Raw genomic sequence first — 27,906 nt, 5'->3', positions numbered from 1 at the left:
TCTGCCAAGATTAATGGAAATCACTTTTGATTTAAATGTTTTCCTAAAGCATTCACACAATAGAGTACTTAAGATTGGCTTACAATATGTAATCAAAATACAGTAACACTTCAAACTCTCCAGAAGAGTAAATATCCTGGTAAGTACAAAAATGCCTACTTGAATCTATGGTTCGATACAGCGTAGCGTCTCTTACGCTTAACCAAAGTCCTTAAGGATAGTACCCTAATGCCTGGTTCAGTTCCAAGTGCTGTAAGGATTGAGTAGCACCATGCCTAAGCAATCTCAGGCTGTTTTTTTTACTCTTTTTAAGGTGGTTGAATCACATGTATCATACTGAATCATTTGAACATGCATTAATGGACAGTATGTGATTTCTCATACGGAAGTTATACTTTGGTATTGTGGAAATCACATTTTAAATTGCATAATATTTGCAGAATTGCTCAAAAAAAGTTGTTCAAACTTAATTTGTATTTAGATCGTTTAAATAAAATATTAAGACGGATTAGAAACATACAGACTATTCATTTTTCAAAATCTCGTGAACAGAAAACAACATTTGCGTGTCCGGGAAACTTACGCATGCACTATTCTCTGGTCATTCTGAGTTATGTGAACGTATCTTTGCAGATTTACGTACTACTCTACTATAATTCTGGGTTGCGTGAGTGTATTTGTGCAGATTTACGCACTATTCTCTGGTCATTCTGGATTACGTGAGCGTATTATTTATTGCAGATTTACGCACTACTCTACTGTAATTCTGGGTTACGTGAGTGTATTTGTGCAGATTTACGCACTATTCTACGGTAATTCTGGGTTACGTGTGCGTATCTTTGCAGATTTACGCACCATCTACGGTAATTCTGGGTTACGTGTGCGTATCTTTGCAGATTTACGCACTATCTACGGTAATTCTGGGTTACGTGTGCGTATCTTTGCAGAGGTTTGTGTGGGCGCCTCTCCGACAGTAAAGCGAGCCATCTACCCATCAATGCTAAGACCGAATGAAAATGCAGTCGTCTTTCCTCAGAGTCGCATTGCTGTCATTTGTACCATTTTTCGTCGTATCACAGTTCGGAAGAGTTTCCGCTGAGGAGAATGGAAGAGGTAACTTAAATAACGCTGATATCGTTTAACGCAGGCCGGTTGCTCTCCTCAGATTAGGCAGCCTGAGTAGCTGGATGGCTGCGGTCTGTTGTACCGGTCTGTTCTTAAACGGACGACAGATGAGAATGTAGTTATATAACTAGTACATTAGTGTAGTTATATAACTAGTACGTTAAGGTAGTTAGTTAGCGGCCTGGCTAATTAAAATCATTCTAGTGTAACTGGCTGTCGAACTTGCTAGCTAGTCGGTTATGTCCGTTAATCCAAACGTAGCTAGCTAGCTGACCTAGCCAATTTATTAACTTGTACTCAGGATTTAACACTGGGCCGCATATCGACAAGATAGCAAGTTAAACACAGATTATAACCGAAGAGCTTTTTGAGGAGATTATAACTGGTCTTAACTCGCCTTGTAGGATTCGGCGACCATATCCACTGGAGAAGTCTGGACGACGGGAAGAAGGAGGCGGAAGCGAGGTGCGAATCCCCTCTAGCTGGCTTGATAAAAATAGTAATATAAGCAGCTGTTATGCGTGATTTCACTACTTTTCTAAGCTCTTTTAATACAGAAAGGTGCAGTTATCTTAAATATATCTTTGTAACTTAATTTCTCATTGTGTGCAGTGGATTACCTGTTATGGTCATTGTCCACAAGACCTGGTGTGGTGCCTGCAAAGGTATGTTACCACCTATAATTGCGTGTAGTATTTGTTCCCTGTAGCTTAGATCATTCTGATTCTGATCAGATAAGTCTGATTGTTTTAGAAACTAAAATATTTTATTGGCAGTATTGTCTATTTATCCCCATGGCGTTTCCTAGAATGACCACAGAGTTTTGCCTGTTATTGGCCAATGCGCAATTAATATAGGATGTTAAGTTGTAATTGTTAGGCTTTGTGATCCTCTCTAGATGTCGATCCCAGCCATCAGGGTTCACAAACAGGGTTCACAAACAGCCCTCAGTGGGTCTTAGCCAGCGATGGGAGAAATGATTCACAACACACGGGTGTCAAGAAAGAGTTCTACAATAATAAAGAGAGACAGAAGACCTAAGATGTGTCTTGAAACAATTGGTTTCAAGAATAAAAAACAGTTGTATTATTGGTGTTGTCTTTATCGAGTAAGAAGGTATAGTGGAGACAGTCCAACTGGATATGTGGATAAGGGGAAGAATACAAGATAAGCAGGGAACTAGAAGGAAACTGAGGGGCAGACACACAGAATATGTCACAGTTTTTAGATTGAGGGTCACAGACGGTAATTTATAAATTCCCATACAGTAATTGAACTTTATAAAATGAGATTGTATTGCTAATTTTGTGTCCCTTAAGCACTGAAGCCCAAGTTTGCTGAATCCAAGGAGATCTCTGAGTTGGCTCACAACTTTGTCATGATTAACTTGGAGGTGAGAATTTGAAGTACTGTTCAGATTGTACTGTTCCTACATGGCTGACCACAATATAGAAAGTAACCCCAGTATTGCCTTAATAACTGCAAAACGCATGACTTTTTTAAAGGATTGCTATTAGTGTTGAATAACATTCCTTACCAAATATTAAGCAATATTCATATTTTAACCAGTTGACTGAATATAATAGAAAAATAATGTAAGATGTGGGTTGGGGAGGGAGATTAGCTAAAGACCAAGGACTTGTAGCGACCAGGGAAGATGTTAAAGTTCTGATTTAACTGATCGGTGAGGGGTGTTCCATATATATATGTGGTGGGTAAGCTATGAAACCCTTTTTTGTTAAAAGTTCTCGTTCACTGAGACCAGACAGGCTTAAGGGGCATTTGTATGCTGTCCCCTTCTCCTTTTACATTAGGGAATAGCTACTCCCCAAACAAACTAAGCTACATATAGATGGCTGTGATCCTGTATCACATGTCAAAATGCTGGGTGGAATATCAGAAGAAGCATTTTCAAACTGCTCTAAATTCATGAAGTGAATTATTATTTGGCTTTAGTGTATTTAAGCTGCATGAAAAAAACACAATTGTTAGCATTCTGAGTTTTAATGTGTACTGGGAAATCTGAATAAGATGCTGGTAGTTCTACATACATAAAAATATGTTTTGCAAGAAAGAATAACTATCTTGTAATAGTCAGATTACATATCTGTTGGCTTTAAGCAGAGGTCAAATGAACACACTGTGTGGGGTATAGTGGGCAAAGCAGTGATTTACTGCTGGAGTTCACAAGAATAAGAATTATAACGTCAATATTAAGATGATGTGGAATGATGGATGAAATCAGTGATAAAGAAAAATGTTTCAGGAGTTTGTGAGGTAGCTGTACTGAGCAGCAAGAGAGAGAGAATTATTTTTTATTTTATTTGTCACATGATATTTGTAAAAGATGACATCTATATTACATTTTACACACACACACCACACAGAAATCCCCAATGATATGAGTTTCACCAGAACAGATGAACGAAAGTACAATGGAAGTTTTTAATTAAACAAATATTGGATTGAAATCAGGCAACATTCAAATGCAGGATTTCTGTATTGGATGGGTACAGAAAAGCTGGCATTGTGTTATTTCTAAAACTAAACCATTATTCCATTGTTCAAAATGGATTGATGATGGATGATAGTGATTGCATTAAAATTCTGTTTTAATAACCTTTACTGTGATGTGGCCAGGGAAGGCACAGTTAGTCAGTTCTTTGTGAGAGCCAAATAGTAATAACTCTTTGGCACACGACACTCGGTTCCTGTGTCCTGTTTGGGGTGCTTGACAATCCAGTTTGAAAAGCAACACGCTGTCCTTGTTGCTGTTGGGATTTGCAGAGAGTCTTGGTCATCTAATCTTGACACTGAGGGAGATTATTCCAGAGTGTTTTGGAGGTCATGGTTTTGCTGTGTTGCCAACATATGCAGTGACTGTTTGGACATCGGGACAAATTCAGGATCGCAGCAAATTGCCAACCGTCCCATTTATCTAATTTCTTAATCCACAAATGACATATTAATCCAAATACGAGAAATTAAACCATCATATTAATACTTTTTCTACAGTTCTGTCCACAAAATAGTTAATGGAGGTGCTGAATTAAATATAGGTGTTGTGTGTGTGTGTGTGTGAGTGTGTGTGTGTGTGTGTGTGTGTGTGTGTGTGTGTGTGTGTGTGTAAAGTCATCTTGGCATTCACATGATGAAAATGTGTCTTTTATCTAAAGGATGAAGAGGAGCCAAAAGATGAAGACTTCAGTCCTGACGGAGGCTATATTCCTAGAATACTGTTTCTTGGTAACAAAATAAAGTGTTTAGAGTGTTTTTCTCCATTAATGGCATTATTTTAATTACAATATTTGCACTGATTGTTTAATGCATTAGATCTATCTCTTTGAATCAAAATGACATCTGACCCTATACCAGTTTCTAATTTCTTTAGAATATCACACTTATTCCGTCTATAAATGACACAATGTCAATATGCACCAGCGAAGTGTGGAGAGGGATGAGTAATGACTGGTGTGCTGTGGCAGTCACTTTACATATTAACTTTATACCTTTGAAGTTATATAATACACATGACCAAAAGAATTTGAGAAACTCACTCTGATGCTGTTGCTAGTTTAAATACAATGTGATGATTTACCAGAAACCGTCATATGTTCAAGTCCAGGGTGCAGAGTGTGTGAGTGTGTGGGCACGCGTACCTAACACAGATGTTGTTTATTCCCCTTGTAGATCCCAGTGGTAAAGTCCATCCTGAGATTACAAACAAGAATGGGAACCCTAACTATAAGTTTTTCTACAGCAATGCGGATCATGGTATGGGTCAGAACAGAAACTAGTTTTTAACAATGTTTTGTGTTTGCGACTAGAAATGTGTAACTAAAAGCTGCGAGTTCTGCTTTCAAAGTTGGTCGCTGTTAGCTTTGAGCTTTATAGAAAACAGTGTTGTGGATCTCGCTTCCTTTCAGTTTTGTTTTGATTCTACGGGCATAACCAGTCAACAACAACAGCAACGTCATGTATATAATAGCAGAATCCACACCAGTTTACTGCCAAACTAAGTCATTGGAGAAATATCAAAGAGTCACCTCATGAGATTCTGTGGGAATTTTTCTTGTTCTTCTTTTTTTGACCACATACTATGTGATATGTTGAAATTGTTTCGGCTGTTACCTGTCTTAGCATTTAGCATAATATTATTATTATTACTACTTAAATGTTGTATGCAGGGTCGTCATTGGCTTCTCTTAGCCAGCCAAGAGAAATGCAGTGCTTTTTATATGAAGGGGGTAAATGTTAGGGTTACATGTCAATGGTGGCAACTCTTATATCTCTAATCAAGTTAAGAAATAAGTGTAGAGTTGGCCAGTTTAGACTTTTCTCGCTTAATTTGCCAACATTTCAGTTTATAAACACAGAAGCCAGCATCTGTGTTTCCATTTTAGCTAGTTATCTGATCATGTGGGTTTATGCCAGGCACTGATGTCAGCCCTCTAAACACTATCGGTCAGGCCGATCTGCAGCCAGGGGTTAGATACGAATCTCAGGCGATTCTCTCTGTCCATCTCTCATTCTCTCTGTCCATCTCTCATTCTCTCTGTCCATCTCTCCATCTGCCTCTCCCTTGTCCGCAGTCGTCGCCAGCATGAAGGAGGCTCAGGAGAAGCTGACCGGAGATGCTTTCAGACAGGCCCATGCAGCCGACGAGCTCTAGAGACGCGCGGTGGTGCCCCGGGCGGATCAGAGCCAGTACGCTACAACAAACCACCGTTTGCACTGGGGCCTGCCCAAACCTCCACACATGTCAACTTGCCTGGTCCACCATAGCAAAACGGTAACCTCCCAAAATGGGTGAATTTACACTGGATCCACTTTCCTGTTTTAAGGTATTGCAAAGTCTCTCCCTAACCCTGTAACATGATATGAACCAAAGGATATTACATAGCTGTCCATTTGTTAAGGGTGCTATTGGGTTTTGTTTTCCAGCTACTGAAATAGGATATAGTATTTTGGGGATTTGTTCTTTCTTGTACCTTAATCTACAGTACATACAATACAGAGGAGTATGTTCGAATTGCCTTCCTACTGTACTTTACGCAGACACTCGTCAACTTATTGACACAAAGGTACTGAATTCACTTGAGACGACGAAACAGCTATCGCGTGCTTCCAAACTCCATCATGTGCTGCATAATGACAATACAGTGGCCAGCCACATAAAGGCCTTATATACCCCTGATATACCCCCTAGTGTGACTAGTTTAAAAACCAAACAACAACCTGAACTGGGCAATTTTGTATTTCTGACTTTAACAGTCCTAAAATAGTGACATTACTGTAATTAGTATGTTTCTTATATCCTGCCAATTTGTGTATTCTAGTCAGCAGTGGGCTATATAGATTTGCCTCTGGTTTTATAACACTTGAGATTTTTACTACAGAAAATGCCTATAATTTGAAGTGTGAAGGCTCGGTGGACAAGCTGGTGTCATTTAAAAAGGGAATAACCTATGTGGATGCATCGTTGCCATACTGTATTTTTTACATGCATGTATATGACCAAGTATAATTAAAGTTGGCAGTCGGTTAAGGTGATTTAATCTGTGGCTCAAGCCTAAATTTACTTTACCACAGTAACGGCAGCAAGCACACATTAGGCTCAGCTTGTGGTGGGCAATGACACATTTGACGTCTTGTATTACCCTGAATGAAGGCTTTACAGAACGCCAGTCCACCATCAGGTAAAATGGTGATTTTTTTTCACCCCACACCTTCATGTCTCAGTAGGCCTTCGGTAAAATGTTCAGATGTACTGTAGCATAGCAGGTTTGGTTTGAATCATCTTTAAATGTACAGCTGATTTTGAATGTTTGGGCACCTTCGGTCTGTGTGTGCATCCTTTTTTGTAAATGGGAAGTAATAAAGCCTCTGTAGCTACTCAAACATTTTCAGACTAATGTATGTACAAGACCTAGTGCACTTACTGTCTTTTCATAATAAAAAATGAAATCATCAATGGTGGCCTCTGCAAACATGAGGACAACTTCAATGTTAAAGAGCCTTTTTTGTTTTTTAAAGATGAGGTCTCGGATCTTGATAAGCAGAGCTGAGACATGTCCCTAGTGGCAATCAAGAAGCTTTATATATTTTCGGACTCTTCAAACCTTGTGCCAACACTCGGTCACTGGATTCTTCTAAGCAAACGTCGGAAGGTCTAAACGCAACTAATGTCTACATAGCAGGGGGTAGTCAAACAAAGGGCAAAGCATTTTCATGGTTTTTTTTACAGTGTGCAGTGTTATCAGGACAGAGTTGTGGAGGTCAAGGTGAGATCTTGAAGACAAAACCTAGAGAAATGCATATATGCTGATAAAGACGAATCAACCCTCCCCTATCATGTGTCTGCCTAGAAACTGCAGGGGGTTAAATGATAAATAATGATTCTGTAAGATATCCAAACTTTCACAGCCACATTGAAGTCTTTCACTTTGTCTATTTATTTAATTTTGTTATGAACAAGTTGCATTGTTTGATTAGCTACAGATGGTATTGACTGCTTTTGAAATGAAAGAAAATAACTGCTTTGGCCAAGTGGCTTGTTCCATCCAGTGACTGGTTTCAGACAATTTTATACCGCGCGTGTGGTGGAATATAAGCACATGTATTTTAGGATAACAAGCAGTTTGTATTAAAACATTTCACAGCACAGTCGGGGTAGGTGTATATATAAACACAACAAAAAATGTCTATTACAAATAGCTTCATGGATTGGGCTGCTAGTGACATTACTACTAATAAAAAGACCGACAGCAGATGGCGCTCTAACCCAAGTCTTGAGGATTCTTCAAAGTTCGTCTGCAGGATAGCCAAGAGGCCATGCATTTGACCAGTGATCCATAACGGCTTTGTGGCAGTACCGTTTCCACCCAGTGTCTCTAAGGTTTTTCTCTTTACTGATAACTGTTGGCCAGCTCGGAGATCTGTGGTGACATACAAGCTGTAATATTACAAAACACACCAGATACTAAAGACAGTCATAGTCCAGCATCTTGAATTCTGCTTAAAAGGAGAATTTTATTGAACAAATAAATTAAGAGACTGAAAATAAATGTCAATCTATAAAATGACAGTGTACATTATCTATACAAAAAAATCCCTGTAAAATTGTTTTCTAAAATTGTTTTCATGTTTCTAAGCTAAGATAGAGATTTTCACCATAAATATAATAACATAGGCTATGTATTACTAAAGGTAGTCCAGACTTTGTGAACTCCAACCACCCATGATAATAATCTAGACCCCGAAGCAAAATCCCTACAGGCCTTCATGGGACCAAATTCCAAAGAAATTTACTTTTAATCTACGGACATCATCCAAAATACAAATGAAAATCTTGAGCAAAAACAAGCATACAGACAACAGCCTTGCCCATGCTGGTTCCTTCAGTGTCATAGGGTGGGAAAATGCGCCCAGTACTTGGGCACCATGTGGATCCCAACTCATCGATGCTTTGTAAATAACTCATGTTCTGGTCCTGCAGCCAGAAGTGCTTTTCTATGATTTCGTACATAAAACACAAAGTGAATAAATATCTGACCTTGGTACTGATTTTACCACAAACATCAATAAATCAACTCACATTCAGGATACGTTGTGGAAAAAAATTAATACCATAAAGCACAAACGCTACAGTGATTCTTAAAGTCAAATCTGTTACTTAAAAATGCATCATTTCATCCTTCAAAATGCCATCGTATGATGGCTTGGTTAGAATCACAGAGGTTTGCTTCTCTGATCCACAGAAAAGTGCCTCAGTATAGAGGCATAATATGAAAGAGAAGGGTGAGGATGGCCTAAGACCGACCAAACAGGAGATGGATGATGAACACAGAAGCACTGTGGCCAATGCTAACAAGGGACGTAGGTACCCTTAGATATGAGATGTGTCTTTAGATCACAGTGAGAGAAAACGGCAACATTCCTTATTATACACTGTGTGCTGTCTAAAAAGTATCCCAAGATTAATTTAGCTAGCTAAGTTTTTTCAATGTGTGTGTGTTCTTGTAAGCGGAGGTGTGGGATTAAAACCGTCCCTGCTTGGCATCTCCAATGGCCCCCCACACATCAAACACAAATTCGTCAGGGAAGGCGAAGTCTCCGAGAGCCTCGTCCAACGCCATGGCGAACTCGTCCGGGTTCAACTTGTCCCGGCCCACCTCCACCATTGTGGCCGCTGTGGAAGACAGAGGCAGTTTTCAGACGCCGCACCTCCAACCCCCCCACGGAAAACCTCCGTCACGTTATTATGGGCTGTGGTCAGGCACCTAATTCCATGTCACGAATCCCCATGTAGCTCTCGAGAAGGTCATCCACCTTCTTCACCGCCTTCTCCTCAAACGCTGTGGGCTGCAGAAGAAAGGATTCGATCACGATCAGACGCATGACCAAAGCGCCGTCATGCCAGACTGTTCTGCGTATGATGACGGAGACGTCCTCACCATTTCCTCCACGGTAGCCGGGCCCTTGGAGCGCAGTCTCAGAGTCTCGCGCCCAGTGCCCATCTTGTTTTCCCCCGGAGGTCTGCTTCCTTTTGACCGTGGCTCTAGCATCTCTGTGGGACAGTGGGGACAAGCACGTCTCACTTCATACCGTCTCCACAGAGCAGGAAACTTAACTCTAATCTCAATGATGCTGTTATGATGCCGCAAATTCTAACGTTGCTGACACAGCGCGCTCTAAAATTACAGGCAAGCCCAGAGATTGACCATGCATCCTTTGATTCCAAATGTTAAAACTTTAATCTGAAAATGTCCTCAGTGCTTTTCCGTTGCTTATATTTTCTACTGATCAATTGAAAAATCGTTGTAAGTTTGCGGTAGTAGGGAAAGACTCACCGAACGCCTTCATGGGCTCCACCAGCTTGAGGGTGAAGGTCTCGTTTTTGGGCAAATCCTTCAGCATTCGAGCCACTTCGTAGTGCCGTGCCCCCACTATCTTATTCCCGTTAATGCACTCAATGTGGTCTCCCACACAGATCACCTTTACGTTGTCCACCACGCTGCCCTCTTTTATACGCTAAACACACGGAGGTGAGCGTGAGGTTATGAATGAATAGTGGCCATGTACATACGAATCATACATGTACACAACATTTCTAGCTCTGTGATCCAACTATAAATGAAAATTAAATATATTAAGACTGACCCCATGATTGACCCTGTAAACATCAATGTTGGACAAATGAAAATTAGTGATTAGTGATCATTCTGCTCCAGTTCACTCGGAGTCTCAAAATAAGCACACACACAGAAATTATCATGGGCAAAAACACACATGCTAACGAGTTTCTGTTGCTTTACTGTCCTCTACAAGGAGAAATCTGGGTGCACAAAAATGTCTCATACAGGTATTCAGAAAACCTGCCCCTGTAGCACAAGGTTCACAATAAAGTGAGTTTACTTTCCTTGTAACCAACGTTTTCCTGTAAACTTTTCTTTACAATGTTATCAGTTATTTTGCATGAAAGATCAGTCACACCATGACTCTACGCCAGTGAGCAAACCCAAATCTGCCCCGTGCGAAGCCACGCGAGTGTGAAAATCCTAGTGTGAAATCCCATCAACATGCTAAAGAGGAACGCTCGCGTCATCATCACTCCGGAATCATGTCGCGTTTCACCAAGCGGACGGATGTTTAAGCCAGTGTTTTCCACGAACCGTCACCCGTTAGGACAGGTATCGCACGCCGTCGCATCCAGCATCCGACGTGTGCTCTTGTGAGCGTTTCAGCGCCGTCACGTGGAGCTAGAGAAGAAGGTCAGTGCCTTGTACCCGGAGCTACGTACCTTTATGAAGGCGCAGCCAGAGCCGTTGTCTGTGATGGTGAGGCCTAGGGCGTCCTCCGCCTTGAACACCTCCACCTCCTTTTTGATCCCTTTAACGTGTGCGAAGATGAAGTCTTCCAGGCCTATCTGCCCTCCCAGGAGTTTTTCCATGTCAATTTTGTGGGTGTTCAGGGTGCAAAACAAGATCTGCCAGAAACAGTGACGGGGAATATTCATACGTATCAGTACATACGATACAAGTACCTGTTTGCTATCTACTATTGAAAGTAGATAGTGTAGTACTTGTGAAATTCTACACAGCCTCTATGCGACTTGTGAAACGAATTACGTTTGCTTTAATCATCATGTGTAACTGGGACGTTGCAACGTAAATGAAGATGTAGAAAATGATCCATGCACTAAAAAGGGAACGAGCAGTAGGGAAAATATGTGATTTGTTTATATAGAAATGGACGGCTGTATGCACACGTGAGAGCACGTGAGCATCTGGTGAACAAATCAAACACTCCTGTTTTGTTCCAGGCCTTAATGGTGCAGTCAAATAGAACGCTGCCAAACACGCTTTCTAACCTATCTTAACATTTCTATCTTAACATCAACAGGTAAAATGCATGGCCGGTTAGTTTCGAAGATAAAATGACCTTGTAAACTATGCCAATCACCCTCAAATTTGGCATCAACTCATGCAGCGTGACACCCTGGCTTTGGGGTGTAACAAGATACCTGGCAACCCGATAGATTTGTTGTCAGATTTAAGGGCACCACCGAGGGTCTGCGGTGGTGAAAACCAGGGGAGGGAACGTTCTGTCATTTCCTCCTGCTCTGCTCAGGTTGGCAACACGGATTTCCATTAATATATACACAACACATCCCGCGCGAACAAAGCATGCCATGTTTCAAAGGGTAATTTGGCTCATTTTCAGCAACTGATCCCATGTTCCATTCCATTGTTGATAACACTCCTTATGACACCGTCCAGAGTTGGTCTGTCTGACCTTTGAACACAGACAGGGAATTTGTGGTCATAAAAAAATGTAAAAAAAAAAAAATAATTTATATTATATATATAAGAAAAAGAATGTGTATTGGACTGTAAAAGTTAACCAGGGTGACCTTTGGCAGCACAGGGCCAAACAAACCTGGCCTGTTTTCTGTGTACTGCTGGCTCTGTGGATGGACACACACACACACACACACACACACACACACACACACACACACACACACACACGTGTTGCCCCTGGTAACCAGAGAGTATAAAAAGACCTGGATTAAGAGGGAGCGTGATTAGGGTAGGGGTTTGGTGAGGAGGGGGACTTAAGTGTAGAAGGCTTTGCCTGCTCATGTAAGTCTGAGGGGTGGAAAAAAAAAAACACAAAACGTTACGTCCTGTGGGAGGATTCACAGACATCTGCACCACCGTTGCCACGTCTTCACCACCGTTGCTACGGCTGACATCACGCCACCTCTCACGAGCACGTTATCGAACACACAGGATGTTCCATTGCAGTTACGCTCTACGGTGCTGACGCACCACCCGTGATGGGAGCCCGTTTAGGCCCAGAAGCGCCACACTCCGACACCTCCCGCCCGTCGGGGCGAACGCTCAGTCTGTCCCCATCTTAGGGGATCTATGGACTCCCAACAAGTGGATCAGATCATTCGTGTTTGGCAGAATGGATCAGAACGGATTTTTTTTTTTTTTTTACATAAAATTTACAATAACGAAACAAACAAACATGTACCATTACTTGGTGAATCATGTCTGGAAAAATTATTCACTACTCTACAAATAGAACAGGTCAGACGGGGGATGAAAAGGCTTAATAACAACAGTTTTTGTTCTAATTAGACTGGGCTTGTTTAGCTGGCAGTGGACCAGGTACTATTCTGGGACACGGTCCCAGCGTTCTACATGACTAACTGAGAATGGAGCACGAGAGCTTCAGGAGTGACCACAGCCTCACAGCAGACAGGGAAGGCAACGCCAAACAAGGCTGGTGTTCACGGCCGCTTTGAAACTTTGGAGATTAACCTAGTTAGGCATGTTAAATGCTGACGCTGACATTGTCAAATCAACAGTGCTGAACAGTAAAGTAGGAAAGTTCACACGGGGAGTTTCAGTGATGGATCATTCTGTAAAATGACTGACGAGAGGTTTATAAAATGACTCGTGTCAGTCATTGTTGAGTTAAAACGGCCAGAAACATTTATCAGCAGTAATTCATAAGTAATGATTAGCCTGGTAAAGATGGACCTACTGATGGGATCAAACTCGCACTGAGCCCAAAATTACTGAAAATGTCTCAGAAGTGAATGTTTCAGTACTGCCGTTCATTTTTACCTGACCTTTCAGACGCCTATGACTGCTATCTCGATATACCACGCACACTCACAGATTAAACCATTCAGAGGCTTTGATGCTGCACCACAAAATTCCTTCATGCTTATGGCATCGCATACTCAGGCCGCCGTTAAAAAGCACGCATCAAAAGAGAAGAACCGAACCCCCTCGAAGACGCCAAACCCATTTGAACCCGCTTGTGCTGGAAGGTGGCTAAACGTCACAACTAGGGCCTGGAAACCTGTTGGGGTTGGGGCAAAACCTGAGGCACAGTACGTGTTTGAACACATTCCACTCAGCTAATGAAAGAGTGAGCGTGAACACTTGCGGTGTGGTAAATTATTTCTCCAATATTAACCTTGAGACGGACTGCCTCTGTGATCAGGGCTAGAGAGATATTTCTCCTGTGTCCAATCATACAAGCCATTATGATTACTGAGAAGCAATAATAATAAAAAAAAACACCCCAGCCTACCAAGGCATATTCTAAAACTGTCTGCAAAGTGTGTGTGTGTGTGTGTGGAGGATGAATACTTACACATTTTATATTTAAAGCTTACACTACGTGGGCACAGTGACCATGATATTTTAACAGCAACTCTGGTTGCTGCTTGCTGATTAATTCTCAGTAGGGCTGAGGCCTTGTTGATGGGAAGTTGGGATATGCTATAATGAAATGTTACATACAATGAACCAGTGAGAGGAAAGAGCTCAGTCAAATGTATATCGTGGCTTTAACACATTCAAAGTGCAGATGGAAGAATTTTCTGGGATTCTGACCAGGATTGATCACGGTTTATGCAGCGAGCAATCAATGGTTGGTTGTATGTTTATGGTACAAAGATAATATTTACATGAATAAGGTTTGTTGGACCCTAAAAATTCCACAATATGCTTATTGCTGCTTCGAATGCAAATCTATGAAAATCCTTCAGCACTTTTAAAGATCTTTAAATTGTTGACTTCTTGTTTAAATCTATATCATACTAGAAATCTCAACAATGTTCCACAATCCCAAAATCCCCGACTTCAGTGATCCCGATTGACTAATTATGACTGACTAATTCTGATGCAAGAAAATGAGATCAAAATCTTTTTTAAGACCACAACATTAATTGTATCACAGTGGCTGAAGACTTTTTAAAAAATTTAAAGGAAAAAAAAAAGAAAAATGAAATCACTACTATTAAACTCCATAGTGGTAAAACAGTTGGGTCTCTAGAGGCAAACAGCATGTCTCCAGGGTTTTGCAACTTCCATTAACATTTTATCAGCAAGATCCACTCAGGAGACCTGCATGCTGCCCCACCCACCCACTCCACATTACCTAGAGATTGTCTAATCACCAGAAACAAGAATGACAACTTCATCAAGTACCTCCATAGAATAGTTGATAGATAGTGGAATGGGAAGAATAAGACCACAGCCATAAACACATGTAGCCCATCGCCCAGCAGACACAAACTGGCCAAAGAGGTGGATAAGCACCCTTGTCAAGATGAGAAGACTTTTCACAACACCTGAGGCACTCCGCCCAAGACCCAACATCCAAAAGCCCTCCCAGCAATGTACCACTGATCACTAGCAGGTACCTGGTGTAAGGATGGATGGATGGATGGATATGGCAGGACTGAGGGACAACACAAAGTCAACCAACCAAGTGGCAGAGACCACAAGGGACACCTTCAAGTCCATGTTGGAGGAACCACAGAGGACGGCGGAGAACAGGTTCTGGTGGGACGTCCAAATCGAAACAGATGAACAAGTAGTGGCAAACCAACCGGATGTTGTGACAGTTGCAAACAACAACTGTAAAGGCATCGAAACAAGGAATACGAAAAGAAATACGAAAATGTTACTTCCTCCAAGAAGTCAGAATGTGGAAGATGAACACCAAGGTTGTCCCATTGGTGATATGACCAGCTGGGGTTGTGACCCCCAAGTTGGAGAAGTGGTTACAAGACTCCTGGGATGACATCGGTCTCAGTCCAAAGTAGTGCAGTGCCAGGAATAGCAAAAATATTGTACTGCACCCTCCAAGGACATTTAGAGCATTTATTTTCAGAAAATGACAACTGGTCATACATGTAGATGATTTAAAAAATTGGAGTGGTCTCATTTTTGTCTAGAACTGTGTATGTATATATACACACACACACACCACCATTATTTCACTGTGTTCTGCTGAAATGTTCAGCAAAATGTTGAACATGTTGAAATGGAAAAAAATGTTCAGCAAGCAGCTAAGACGTATTCAAACTCTAAACAAATGAGACCCTTGGCTGGATGAATAGTGATAGATACCACACAACCTGCGGTCACACAGCCAAACACGTGCCTTTATGTTTCACCATCAGCGATGGTGACAATAAACAGACTTTGTCCAATGTTGTAAAGCCAGATTATGGTTGGCATCTTCCTCTACCAACATTTAGTGCGTGCTGAGAAGAGGTAATGATCTAGGAGTAGATGTGAAGAACGGCCCTCAAAGCAGTGGACAAAAAAAACTTCAATTTCTCATGTTCTTTCTGCATAGAGTTTAACAAAGGTAGCGGTTGTCATGGAGGCTTTAAAATTAAAAACAAAATCTGTATCTACCTACATGTAGGATCTATTACGGTATTCATTCATTTCTTTTTAGCCATTAGACACAACCAATACTAAACAGTAATACGAGCATTTTCTTCGTCTAGCACATAAAGTGATGCTGTGAGGAACACCAGCCAGACTCCAATCTTTTGATCACAGCTTACAGTGGAACTACGCTGTTACATTTCATCAAGCATACCAATGTGTTATCTACATCAGCAAAAGAGAATTGATATGGTATGAAGAAACAATGACACAATGCTTTCAACACTGCTAAACTTGGTTTTAAATCAGTATATGAATTCTAAGGGCTTGGAAGAAATATAAACTTCCTCACATCTAACAGAGCAGCAGTAGAGCAAGCTCACAGATAGCTGACCCTAAGCATCTTATCAGCACGGACTTCGGGCAGTTTCAACTGTACAGGACGTGAGGGACTTCCTCCAAGGATCTGTTTGGCCCATGCCCACCCAAAACCCACCACTTATCATTCCTCAAAGCCTACTTACCCCCTGTATGGCACTTGACAGGTTCAGAAGCACTTCCAAACCAAGGGCCCATCAGGGACACAACAAACTTGCCACACATTTAGTAGGGCATTAAAGTGAAGTTGTACGTTGTATATCCGCTGTGTATAATAAATACCCAACAGGTACTATGTCACTCTTATGTGACCAGCAAACTCTCGACACCGCACACCCAGCGATATCAGTCAGACCGGTTCTGAGCTCGCCAACCGTCTGAGCTCGTGTTCAGAGGCCATGTCACAAATAATGAACAGCTCAAATTCTCTTGTTTGATTACTTATTTTCCTTGTGTGCTCGTGATTTGAGTGGAAGATCACAATAGTAACCTAGCCTATATGGTACCTGTTTACACGGATATCAACATTATTTAGCATATAACACAATCTCCTTCCTGGGAGTTCAAAACGAATTAAACCCATAGTATTTTCATTCCGGTGGATACACTTAAAATAGATTTATAGATAATGCAGGCCTACTTTCTTTACATACCTTACAGAATAAATGAATTGCAAGAACTCGAGCCCTGTCGGAGTCCACACCTTTATTGAATCTTAAACTACAACCAAACCCTGGAAATTCACTTCCTACTACTCTTGCTTTGCGCAATAAGCCTAGACTGGCCACTTGCTGTTTTTTGTCAAATTAAACATTTCTTGTTTCTGTTTTTGAAACATTATTATTATTATTTTTTTACCTCGGATGAACTTAAATTGAAGGCTTCCGCTATTTTCGTGTACAATTCCTTGACGTTTGAGAATCCCTCGATCCTGCCGGTGGGACTACCGTGGGCAAGCTGGGTATGAAAGACGAGTTTGGGTCGTAGGTTAGCAGGTGGAGGCGGTAGTCCGCCGCCGTTCACAGCGGACTTGCTGGCACTCCCAGCCGCATGTCCACCAACCTCCTCGTTCTCCACCAGACTGGTGCTGTCTTTCGACTTGTTTTTCTTTTTCCTCAGTCCCAAAGGCATGGCTCCTTCAGAAGATCCGTGAGGTGTCGAGCGCCTAGAGCATTTGAAAGAACGACCTGTTGCAAAGATTTCTTTCCTTTAGTCTCTTGGCGTTTCCTTTCTTCGAAAATGTCCCAGAGTCGATTATAGAACTGGAGAGCTTTGTATTCGACAGGTAAATATGAGATGCCGTAGTCGTCCCCCAATGGACTATAAACTCCCTAGACTGTCCGTGCGCACACAATGGTAAGAGTGTTTCACAGCGCGAGTAACGCATGCGCAGTGCGCACACGGGAGTCCTGAAACCACGTCACTCTCAAACTCATTTACCTGCGTCAGGTATTGATGTTTTTAACACATCATAAAACACAAATGTGGGTAGTTAGAGAGGCATGTATTGTAGTAAGACATACTATAAAATAAAATACTTTCCAGTCCAGTGAAAGTTCTTTAGTTACAAAATAAGTGTACTTATAAGTAATCTTATAAGTAAATAAGATTACTTTTTATCCTAAACATAATAACTGTAAAAATGAATGACCACCACATTCACGTTCACGTCTGTTGTCAATTCATTGCGATCTCTGGCTGTTTTGCGAGTCTTCTTGTCCTGCCCACATATAGCTATATAACAATAACAAATGTGCCTTATTATTGTATGTATTTCCTTTTCTATGTAAATGATCACAGTATATCCAAATAATTATAAATCGGACACTTTAGGTTTTTTATTTATAATTATTTAGACATTTCGCTGGCAGCTGGAAATGGCAATAGAATTATTGCACGCTAATGTGCAATTAAACATGTGGCGCCCCCTAGTGGATCATCAACGAAAACATTCAAAACCTGAAGCTTTTGAACGTGAATCTCCCACGTCACACCAAAGCTCCGAGCCCTCTCTACACAGAAGTCCATTCATGGCATCCAAAATGGACACCTGTGGTTCCTGGTTTTCTGCTAGGTATTGGACATCTTTATGACGTACATACTTAGTCCAATATTTTGTAATGGCACTAAGGAATATAAGTACATTTTAAAATATAAAAGGACTATAAACAGACTATAGACAGTGAAGGTTTTTCCTGTTTTTCTCCTTCATAGGAGAATCAGGAGTTTGTAGCTGTTGCCTCTAAAACTCTGCAGTGAAACATAAAGTTTCATAATTTACCAAGTTTCACAATTTAGAATTATAAAGAATCTCAGCTGTAATTCTACTCATTATGGTAATTGAAACATTATTTAGTGAGTTCATTTGAATAAGAAAAGGGCTGCAGTATAAAAAGTGATAAACATGCTGCCCTAAACTGTAGAAAATAAGCCTAGTACAAGAACACATGTGACTATTTGTGCCCAAAAATTCCTGACCAAACCGCACAATTCAAGAAAAGAATGAGGAAAATTCAGCCACTTTGAAAAGGAATCAAATATAATATTTACTTTCAGACAATACGAATATTTATATGAATATGAATATTGCACTTGCACTTTTATGACCTTATTACAGCATGCAACATGTTTTTAAAAAAGCAAAGCAAAAGGAATAAAACAAAATACAGTTTAAAAATAGAAATTGCACATTCTTTATGGGGATATAGTGGTGATTTGTCAGCACTGTCGTCCCATTGGTGGGTGGGGGGTTGTTAATGATTGGATAATAATGCCACATCAGCCTGCCCACTTCCTCCTATGACGTGGGCAGGTGTCGTTTCAGGACATCCTTGGCAGTGGACGGCAGACTCTCCGGAAAGGTGACATCAAATTCCACTATGAGGTCGCCCCTTTGCTCAGGGTTCTTAGGGAAGGGCAGTCCCTGTCCGGCGATGGTCTTCCTCATGCCGGGTTTGATGACGTCAGTGATCTTCATGTTGCATGTATTTCCATCTATTGTCGACACAGTAACCGAGCAACCGCACAAAGACTAGGAGAAAAAAAATTACAGGGAAAAAATTAGCCATCAACCTCGAGTTGGCAAATAATGAGTTCTGCTCATGCCGGCCTGACACTGCGTTACCAGAACCTCTCACTGCATGAATACATAATGTTTATGCAAATTCATATTATTGTTTTTGCATAATACAATCGATTCACAATCATATTTAGATACATGGTTTAATCTATTTCATTCCTGTTGTGTCGTAAAAAACATTCCATAGAGATATTAGATAATATTGTTAACTTTATCTGCGAATTGAAATGTGCTTCACCTGTTCTTTCCATTTTTGCAAAAATCATCTTAAAACGCTTTTTACTGGCTTATACCTCAGACTGATTCTGCCATACAAGGAGCTACTCCTAAGCCAAGAACAGTTTATGTGGGCGCGCTTGTCTTTTGGCGCTGAACTCCTGTATGTCTCTGCCCGTGGTTTAGGTATTGCGTAAGCGCCACCCTGGCTACATGGAGACGGGCCAGTACTGCTTTACTATACAAGTCAATTCAGACTAGCCAGAAAGCCCAGGACATCAGTTTTACATCTATTTACCCAAAAACACATTCAACAGAATATTGTAAAGCTACCCTGCTTTGGCCCAGATTGTTCTAATGTCATACTCAAACTCCACTGCTGTAATAAATGTTATTCATCGTGCGCCAAACGCGCATCCATACCGTCCAGTATCTGAGAGGCTCCTGAATGGAGCAGTTTTGGGACAGTTAATCCGTACCTGACGGAGACTGACGCGGACAGGATACACGATGTCCGAGGCCTCTCGTCGAAAGTGGGCGTGAGGCTTGTCCTTGATCACGAACACGATGTCCGCGGGAATGGTACCAGGCGACTCGTCACCTTCGCGTGGAAATGTGATTTTGGTTCCCTCCTTCCATCCACGTTTTATCTCTATGGTGAGAATTTTGTCCTCTGTCCTCATGGTCCGTCCGTCCGGGTTCAGGCGCTTGCGGGAGATCTTCATGCGCTTGGTGCACCCGTGGAAGACCTCCTCCAGCGACACGCGCAGCTCGTGGTGGATCGCCGGGTCTTGCTTTCTCCGAGGTTGCCCCCCGACACCCACGTGGCGATCGCGAGGGAATCCGTTTATGTTAAAACTCGTGAAAGACCCAAATGGATCACTGCCGTCCACTTCCATGTCGTCATCTCTCCCGTTGACTTTCCGACCGAAAAATATTTCGAAAGGGTTGGTGCCTCCAAAGAAGGTGGCGAAGGTCGCGTGAGGATCTCCATGGAAGGTGTAGGTGAAGTTGCTCCCCTGTCCGTCTGTGGGCCCTCCTCCTCCTTTCAAACCTGAGCAACACAATATTGCATTACTACATGCATTACTACATTAGACCTGTGTTTGGAATAAGACCAGTCTAAATCTATAGAATCATGCATTAGGATCAATATAACCTACAGCTCTACACAGGTGTCTAATGCGTTTTGAGACAGAAGTTCGCTTGTCTCTAGGCCTGTTTCTTTAAGAACTTGCTGTACCGTTGCACACATCAAACCTTATAAAACCCTCTCGAGAACGCCATGTATTAAAGGACATGGCAATCCCAGCTTAAAACGCCTATATTATTGTGCAGAACGTTATATGATATTACACTGATCCCCCAGAAATCTATTAATTAAATCAGAAATAAATCATAATCGAACAGCATAACATATTTAATAGAGACAGCCCATTATAAAGCGTGTAGTAACTGCTATAGGTGCAGACCACTTGATTTCCCATTACAGTAACGCAGTATCATGACTATTGGGCTGTAGCTCTCCTTTAATTCAGCTAAATGACTTTTGACTCAGATGGCCAAACACGCAACCATGGCCGAGTGTGTTATGGCGACGATTTTACTCCAATATGATTCATTATACGTTAGATTAAAGGATCTGAGGTATTCGTTGACGTTACATTAAAACCGGCAATATTGCAACACAAAATATCCCTGAAATCAGTGTATCAGTCAATACATTGGATATAATTAATGGCAAATTTGCAATTTTCTCCCTTCCAATCTGCAGATAATGAATGATGAGATCATACCTTCCTCTCCATATTGGTCATATATTTCTCGTTTCTTTGGGTCACTAAGAACTTCGTACGCTTCGGCAACCTCCTTGAATTTTTCCCCTGCATTGGGCGCCTTGTTTTTGTCGGGGTGCCATTTTAGAGCCTGTTTTCTGTATGCCTTTTTAATGTCCTCTTCTGCCGCTCCTTTTGAAATGCCCAGGATTTTATAATAATCTTTTCCCATTTCCACTTATGCGGCCCCGTAGCGGATAGTGGCCGTTGTCGACGATGCTGTCAGTGGGATCCGACACCGGTCTGTGCTGCGGATGTGCTGTTCGGTTCTTGGTCTTGAATGTGTGTCACAGTACAATAATAACGGCACGACGCCGAGAGCGACGCTGCTGTTTGTTTAGAGGCGTTTACTCGGTGCTGTGGGTCTGGTACCGTGGATCTGGTACCGCGCTCCCTCCCTATACCCTCTTTAAATAGCCATCCCGCCCCCCTCCAACCAGTGCCTGGCGCTGGTATCTGGGCTCCTTCTAGAAACGTTGTTCACGTCATTTCCTATATTCAGATGAGTCTAAATTAAACCACACAAGTCATGGGATTTGATGGACAGAAACACATTATTGAGAAGTAACTAAAGGGACGTGTTTTAAGTGGTTTACACTTCAGCACGTACAATGAGATCTGACATGCACATTTGTGATACTGTAGACTACATTTATACAAGTGTTACCTATTAAAGTGTTACCTGTGGATACAAGTGTTACCTATTAAAGTGTTACCTGTGGATACGAGTGTTACTAAAGTGTCACCTGTGGATACAAGTGTTACCTGTTAGCCTAGATATTTCGACAACGTGGCACCTATTTGTTGCTTTTTGAGAAAGACTGAATAGTTTTTTGTGTGTGTTTTCTTGGATATGGTAACCACACTCAAGATTTCCATGCGAGCAGGTTAGAAGTATTTGGAACTGTTTGGCTTTAGGTCTGCATTTAGCAAGAGTTATAGTAGCTCTGCAGCCTAACTATCAACTCCAGTCAGCAAATGTTTATTCTGACTTGAGACCTTTCTCACCTGAAATACCAACAACCATTATTTAGGAAATTAGACATAAACACTAATATTTCTAGTGCTGCATGTCACAATGGCTAAAAAGATTGCCCCAAAACTATACAGTTAGCCAACATCTTTGAGCACTTTGGCACGGTAGTGGAGCCTCTGGATTGGCCTGTAACAGCTCGTCCAAACACAAGGGTGCCGGTGTCAGTTCGCCCTCTGGCTCGTTGGCTCCGTCAGAGCGCAGGGCCCAAAGCTGCCACACATGCAGACGACTACGGCTCATTCCCTATAAATAGCTTAGTCAGGTCTGTGATATTAAAAGACAGAACTCTATATCCCCCAAATCTTGTAAGATATGCTAATAAAAATGGTTGTCTAACACACAATATGCCTATAAAACGTACTTTAAATAGATCATTCAAATTCATATGTATTTTTTTGTTTTCTTTGGTACGTGTTATCAGCGAGCAGCTTAACAGAAGTGATAAAGTCAGAGACTCCGGGTCCAGGGACCCAATGAGCAAGTCAACGTGAGGGTGACGAGGAAAAACAGAGAGGAATATGAGCAGAACCCATCATCTTCTTCACGACATCAGATGGAAGAAAAATACCACACGATGTATAAAGCATAATGCTTTTGCTTTCAACTTTAACTTGTACTCAGTACTATTTAAAGTCCACACAGTGAACACTAGGTACTCAGATTCAGTGAGAAACAATTAGTCTCGGTACTATTTAAAGTCCACACAGTGAACACCTAAATGCTAGCAGTACTGGCAGAAGAGGCAAGAGTGGGTGTTGGAAAGAAAGTTAGTTCACTATGAATTAAACATGTAATATGCAAACGTTGTTGTTAATCTCCAACGTTATTTACAAGTCCTGGTGTGTTGCTTTTAGGAATTAAATCTGATTAGGTACTACGATTCTGCGTACTCACATGCTCTTGTCTTTTCCCAATTACTGTCTGATGTCACCTGCATTTGGGCTCATTTTGACCCAATACGCCGCTGGGTCTCATAGTGCCACCTGCTGTTCAAACCTGGAACGACAGCGTGTCAACTGGAGCGAACAGTCCGAGCATCCGTGCAGGCAGGTCGGACGCAGAGGAGGAATTCACATGACTCAGCGATACTCGCGGAGGCATAAATACAGTCAGGATACTTCAGAAACACCACGCATTTGCACACAATAGTACATTTACGTTATCCTATCGATGTTGACCTCTCGAAATGGATCAGTTCCGTTGCTTGTTTGATAAACTAGACAAAAATAAGGACGGGTTTATATCAGTTGAAGAATTGCATGATGAGATGAGAAGGGTTGGTGTTGTATCTGTTGATGAAAAGGCTCAGGTAAAATGTCCTTTTGCTATATCGACGTCATTACAATAGCCGAACCAAATGACGTAATTTGTTGCATGATATATTTTTTTCGTACAGATCATCATGACAAAATTTGATCGTAATTACGACGGACGCCTTGATTATCAGGAGTTTCTCAGCTACATGATGGACAGGGAGAAGAAGTGGAAAATAGACTTCCATGCCCTTGACAAGAATAAATGCGGTGAGTCCTCTTTGATAGTCTGTATTTAGACGACGTTTACGCTGCTGTGGCAATCTTTCCGTATGACCTGAATCAATAAATAACATCGGTATATTATTTTATGCACTGACTGGAAAATCTATATGAACAATTCACAGAAATCGCCTGCATCATAAAATGAAAAAAAAAAAACAGTCCAGCTACATATTGGGCCTACAAAGCCAATTCAGTGTAGTTCAGTTACATATGGGGGCTACAATATCTAAACACATTTTTTGGAAATAATCATAATGGATCATTTCCTCACACATAAAATAAGCCATTTGCTTTTAACCAGGCACAAAACAATAGGCCCAAAGTGTGCATCCAGTTATACAGTATGCATGCATTTAACCTTTTATTTATATGTATGCAATGCTTCAGTGGGTTTCATAAATGTTTTGTTTAATCTAACGTATTCTCTGACTAGGATCCATTGACCAGGAGGATATCATAAATTTGTTCATGGAATTAGGCGTGGCCATATCTAAGCCCAACGCACAGAGAATAATCCAGATGTAAGCACCTGCTCTACCTTTATTCACACCACGATTTCAGATCGTAGGAAATCTCAGTTTCAGTAGAAACCTCATGGACATCACTGCACATTTCATGTGCTTCATGGATACTGATATAACTGCCACTCCACACCTGCTCCCCCCAAGACAAGTATTATCAGCACAATGGACAAACCAGACATAATGCGGTAAAAGATGCAACAATCGCAAAACACATTTCACACTTCATCACTTAGTGCCAAATCACGCGTGTGTAAATCATGGAAGTGTCGGATTATCCAGGCGTGTGCGTGACTCCCATATGTCCGTATGCTGTTAGGATGGATCAGGACAGCTCCATGACCGTGGAGTGGGCAGAGTTCTTGCACCATGTTGTGATCAACCCGGTCGAGAGCATCGGAGAGCTGGTGTCATCTTGGAAGCATAACCTGGTGAGCACAGATGTGGCTGAGACGCGAGTCCTGCTTCCTACGTTCTTGCGTATTTCGGCCAATCGTTCCCAAGACCTGAACTACGAACCCCAGCATCGCAGGTCATGACCTCATGGCAGGTGTGGGTTCAGGGGGGTCGTTTCAGCGCATTCCCACAGCGTGCCCTCGATCTCCTGCGCGTAGGTGTTCGACGTGGGAGAGAGCCGCGGCGTGGCAATAGCGATGGCGCGAGACGAGACGGACGGGTCAGCACGGGGGAACTTTTTCCTGGCCGCCAGCGTGGCTGATGCCATTTCTAGAACTGTGACTGCGCCAATCGACCGCTTAAAGACTCAGCTGCAGGTATTGTAATGGCAATTAGATTTAGGGTCTTTTTTTCTCCCCTCCGCCCAGCTCTGACTCACACACCAGCCGCCTGAACCCACACGCGAGTCATGTGCCTGTCAGGTTGTACAGTCTGTTGTCTGTCCTTTAAATAGGCAGGACACAGCGTGTTGAATATAACATTTTCCATTGGTGAAGAAAAGTCTGAAATTCTGCCTTCTTTAGGTGTACGGATCCAAAGCCATATCTATGGGTTTGCGAGACTTAAAAACAGGAGGAGTGAGGTCCATGTGGCAAGGAAATGCGGTCAATGTGCTTAAAGGGACTCCACAGTCAACACTTCAGTGTTTCCTTTACGCCCAGGTGTGTATCCCCCTCCCCCACCCCTGATTGACACCCTTCCCCACCACTTATAAACTGTTCTGTGTTGTCACACAGATGAGGAAGCAGACGCTGGGTGGGAGGGACTATCTGTCCATCGAGCAGCGGTTTGGACTAGGCTGTGTCTCTGGGGCTGTAGCACATGCTATTTTCTACCCCCTAGAGGTATCACAGAGACATGAAAGGTCTGAATACGCCACTGGCCCTTTACATGTGTGTAAAGTGTGTCTGTGTCTTTACATGTGTGTAAAGTGTGTCTGTGTCTTTACATATGTGTAAAGTGTTTTTTTTATCTCATCATTTATTATAGTAGCACACAAATACTTTATAGGCCGTCGATCTTTTCGTCTTATTCTGAGTCAAAAGGAAAGCTGAAGGCCACAATGGTGCATTGTGGGTGGTAGATGTCACATCAGGACTTGATCCCGAACCCCAGCAGTATGGCTCACGCCAGTGTCTTTACTGAGAAAGCCGTCTAAACCTCTGTACGCTCACGTTTTCTCTCTTCTAACGTGCAGTGACGTGAGCGTGGCCGTGGCGGCCTTACGCGATCTCTCTCTATAGTGACCGGCTTTTCTCACTTTTCTTAGGCGTGCTTTAGTTTTGACTGTGGCAGTATTAGAACAGGTCAGTGAGAGAAGGGGCTTGTGGGTATTGCTGGCGGTATGGATGCTGATTGGTCATAGGTGCTGAAGGTGAGGCTGAACCTGCAGCAGACCGGTGCCCCTAACGGCCTTCTGGGATGCGCCCGAACCATTTACCACAACGAGTCGCCGTGGGCTTTCTACCGAGGCTTCAAACCCAGTCTGCTCTGCATGATCCCCTATGCCGGCGTGGAGTGTGCGGTTCATCAGGTAAAAGGAGCCATTTGGGACCAGATTCAGCAAACCCCGGGCAGTATTATGCATCGGCTGACCTGATTATTAAATGCAAAAATATAATTTTTTTATTTTTCCATAAAAATAGTACATATTAATTTTGATTGTTACATGATCTCTGTTCTGAATGAGAGAAGTGTTCAGAATTTTAGTCCTTATAATAAAAAGAGCATTTTGTTGAACCTGTGGACACAAGAAAAATCCAAGATAATCAGACATTTAAAGATAAACCAACATTTTTAAACGTTTTGAAAGAGCTCACTTTTTAACGTTTCCAAGATGTAAAATGTCCAAATTTACAAAACATTGTCAGTCACGTTAAAATCTTGTTTAGAGAACGCACGCTCTTTTGACGGGCATCTGGTGTTGGGGGGTGTGTTTAGTCAAGTCTTCCCTCTTGCGTCCCTTGGCAGTCGGTGATGAGCTGGGTGAGACGAGACCCTGCCAACTGCAGCGAGGCCAAGCTGCTGCTCTTCAGCTTCCTGGCGTTTGCGTGCGGGCAGGCGAGCAGCTACCCGCTGGCCGTCATCAGGACCCAGCAGCAAGCGCTAGGTGCTGGTTCAAGTACACTGGGGTGATGCAAACAAAATGACCACCTTATCATTATGATAATATATTCATTCAAATCATTTAAATATTAATGAATATTCATTATTTGGGGGGGGGGGGGGTATGCAAGTGAATTCAGGCAGCCCTCTGAGGGCACCGTTTTTGTATTCTGGGTCTTTTGGTAACCAGCCTGAGCCATTATGGGCATGGTGCGATACAATAACAGACGGTCCAGAATTAAATCCCTGATTCAGAGACATTGAATAAAATGGTAATGGAAAAACTAGTGGAGCAAGGTGATTGGTGTGGTCACTGAGTGATTAACATATGTAGTCAGTGCTTCGGTAAGTTACAAAAGATATTTATATTTTTAACTTTCAGCTATCACGGCAGGCTCGCAGACACCCTGTGGCATCTTCCCAGGACTCCTGGGTATCTACGAACAGCAGGGGCTCCGGGGTTTCTACAGCGGCATGGGGGCCAGTTTCATCAGGGCCGTGCCTTGTGCTCTTCTCAACTACACCCTCATCTCCAAACTGGAAACATGGCTGTCCGCACGTCTGTGATGTGAAATAAACATCTGTGTGCGCTAACGTGTGGTGTGTGTGTGTTTCAGTAGTCTTTGTGTGTTGCTTTTGATTTACACTGATTTACACAAGAAGCCAGATCATTCCACTGTGTAATCTGTAGTGGTTGACAAATGTGTTGTCAAAAGTGTAAACTTATTATTGCTCGGGTATTCACATTTAAAGATCATACATTCACATTATATTATACACTATGTATTCTCACATTAATTGTTCTGGTATAGGGAAGGGAACATTTGGTATTAGCAATGCGGTGATGACAATAAAAGGCAACATTTGCATAAATGCATAAATTATAATATTAGATA

The 27,906-nt window shown here is 42.0% G+C and overlaps 4 protein-coding genes across 5 annotated transcripts; 2 read left to right on the top strand and 2 right to left on the bottom strand.

Annotated features, from left to right (window-relative positions):
- The first annotated feature begins 911 nt into the window (after positions 1–911).
- txndc12 (thioredoxin domain containing 12 (endoplasmic reticulum)) lies at positions 912–6,683 on the top strand. Its single transcript, XM_076972696.1, has 7 exons — positions 912–1,113; positions 1,530–1,590; positions 1,738–1,790; positions 2,445–2,518; positions 4,302–4,371; positions 4,816–4,899; positions 5,718–6,683. Exons 1-7 carry the CDS (start codon positions 1,011–1,013, stop codon positions 5,795–5,797), a joined length of 525 nt encoding a protein of 174 aa, XP_076828811.1. The 5' UTR covers positions 912–1,010; the 3' UTR covers positions 5,798–6,683.
- A 1,454-nt stretch (positions 6,684–8,137) lies between these two features.
- Positions 8,138–17,886, bottom strand: gipc2 (GIPC PDZ domain containing family, member 2). 2 transcript variants are annotated; one of them, XM_076972692.1, is made up of 6 exons: positions 17,082–17,886; positions 10,928–11,113; positions 9,978–10,158; positions 9,582–9,694; positions 9,408–9,489; positions 8,138–9,316 (listed from the first exon to the last, which is right to left on the bottom strand). In XM_076972692.1, exons 1-6 carry the CDS (start codon positions 17,352–17,354, stop codon positions 9,165–9,167), a joined length of 987 nt encoding a protein of 328 aa, XP_076828807.1. In that variant the 5' UTR covers positions 17,355–17,886; the 3' UTR covers positions 8,138–9,164. The 2 variants fall into 2 exon arrangements, with proteins under 2 accessions (XP_076828807.1, XP_076828808.1); XM_076972693.1 differs by lacking the exon at positions 17,082–17,886 and adding an exon at positions 16,877–17,057.
- A 147-nt stretch (positions 17,887–18,033) lies between these two features.
- Positions 18,034–21,755, bottom strand: dnajb4 (DnaJ heat shock protein family (Hsp40) member B4). Its single transcript, XM_076972691.1, has 3 exons — positions 21,315–21,755; positions 19,998–20,572; positions 18,034–19,254 (listed from the first exon to the last, which is right to left on the bottom strand). The coding sequence occupies exons 1-3, from the start codon at positions 21,523–21,525 to the stop codon at positions 19,021–19,023; spliced, it is 1,020 nt and encodes a 339-aa protein (XP_076828806.1). The 5' UTR covers positions 21,526–21,755; the 3' UTR covers positions 18,034–19,020.
- A 1,079-nt stretch (positions 21,756–22,834) lies between these two features.
- Positions 22,835–27,604, top strand: slc25a24l (solute carrier family 25 member 24, like). The gene is made up of 11 exons (XM_076973198.1): positions 22,835–22,965; positions 23,367–23,698; positions 23,786–23,912; positions 24,361–24,448; positions 24,768–24,879; positions 25,063–25,221; positions 25,429–25,566; positions 25,642–25,749; positions 26,271–26,438; positions 26,876–27,014; positions 27,393–27,604. The coding sequence occupies exons 2-11, from the start codon at positions 23,576–23,578 to the stop codon at positions 27,575–27,577; spliced, it is 1,347 nt and encodes a 448-aa protein (XP_076829313.1). The 5' UTR covers positions 22,835–22,965; positions 23,367–23,575; the 3' UTR covers positions 27,578–27,604.
- Positions 27,605–27,906: the final 302 nt, after the last annotated feature.

Source organism: Brachyhypopomus gauderio, chromosome 14, assembly GCF_052324685.1.
Source record: "Brachyhypopomus gauderio isolate BG-103 chromosome 14, BGAUD_0.2, whole genome shotgun sequence".
Lineage (NCBI taxonomy): Eukaryota > Metazoa > Chordata > Actinopteri > Gymnotiformes > Hypopomidae > Brachyhypopomus > Brachyhypopomus gauderio.
This window is presented reverse-complemented; position numbering and strand designations above follow the sequence as displayed.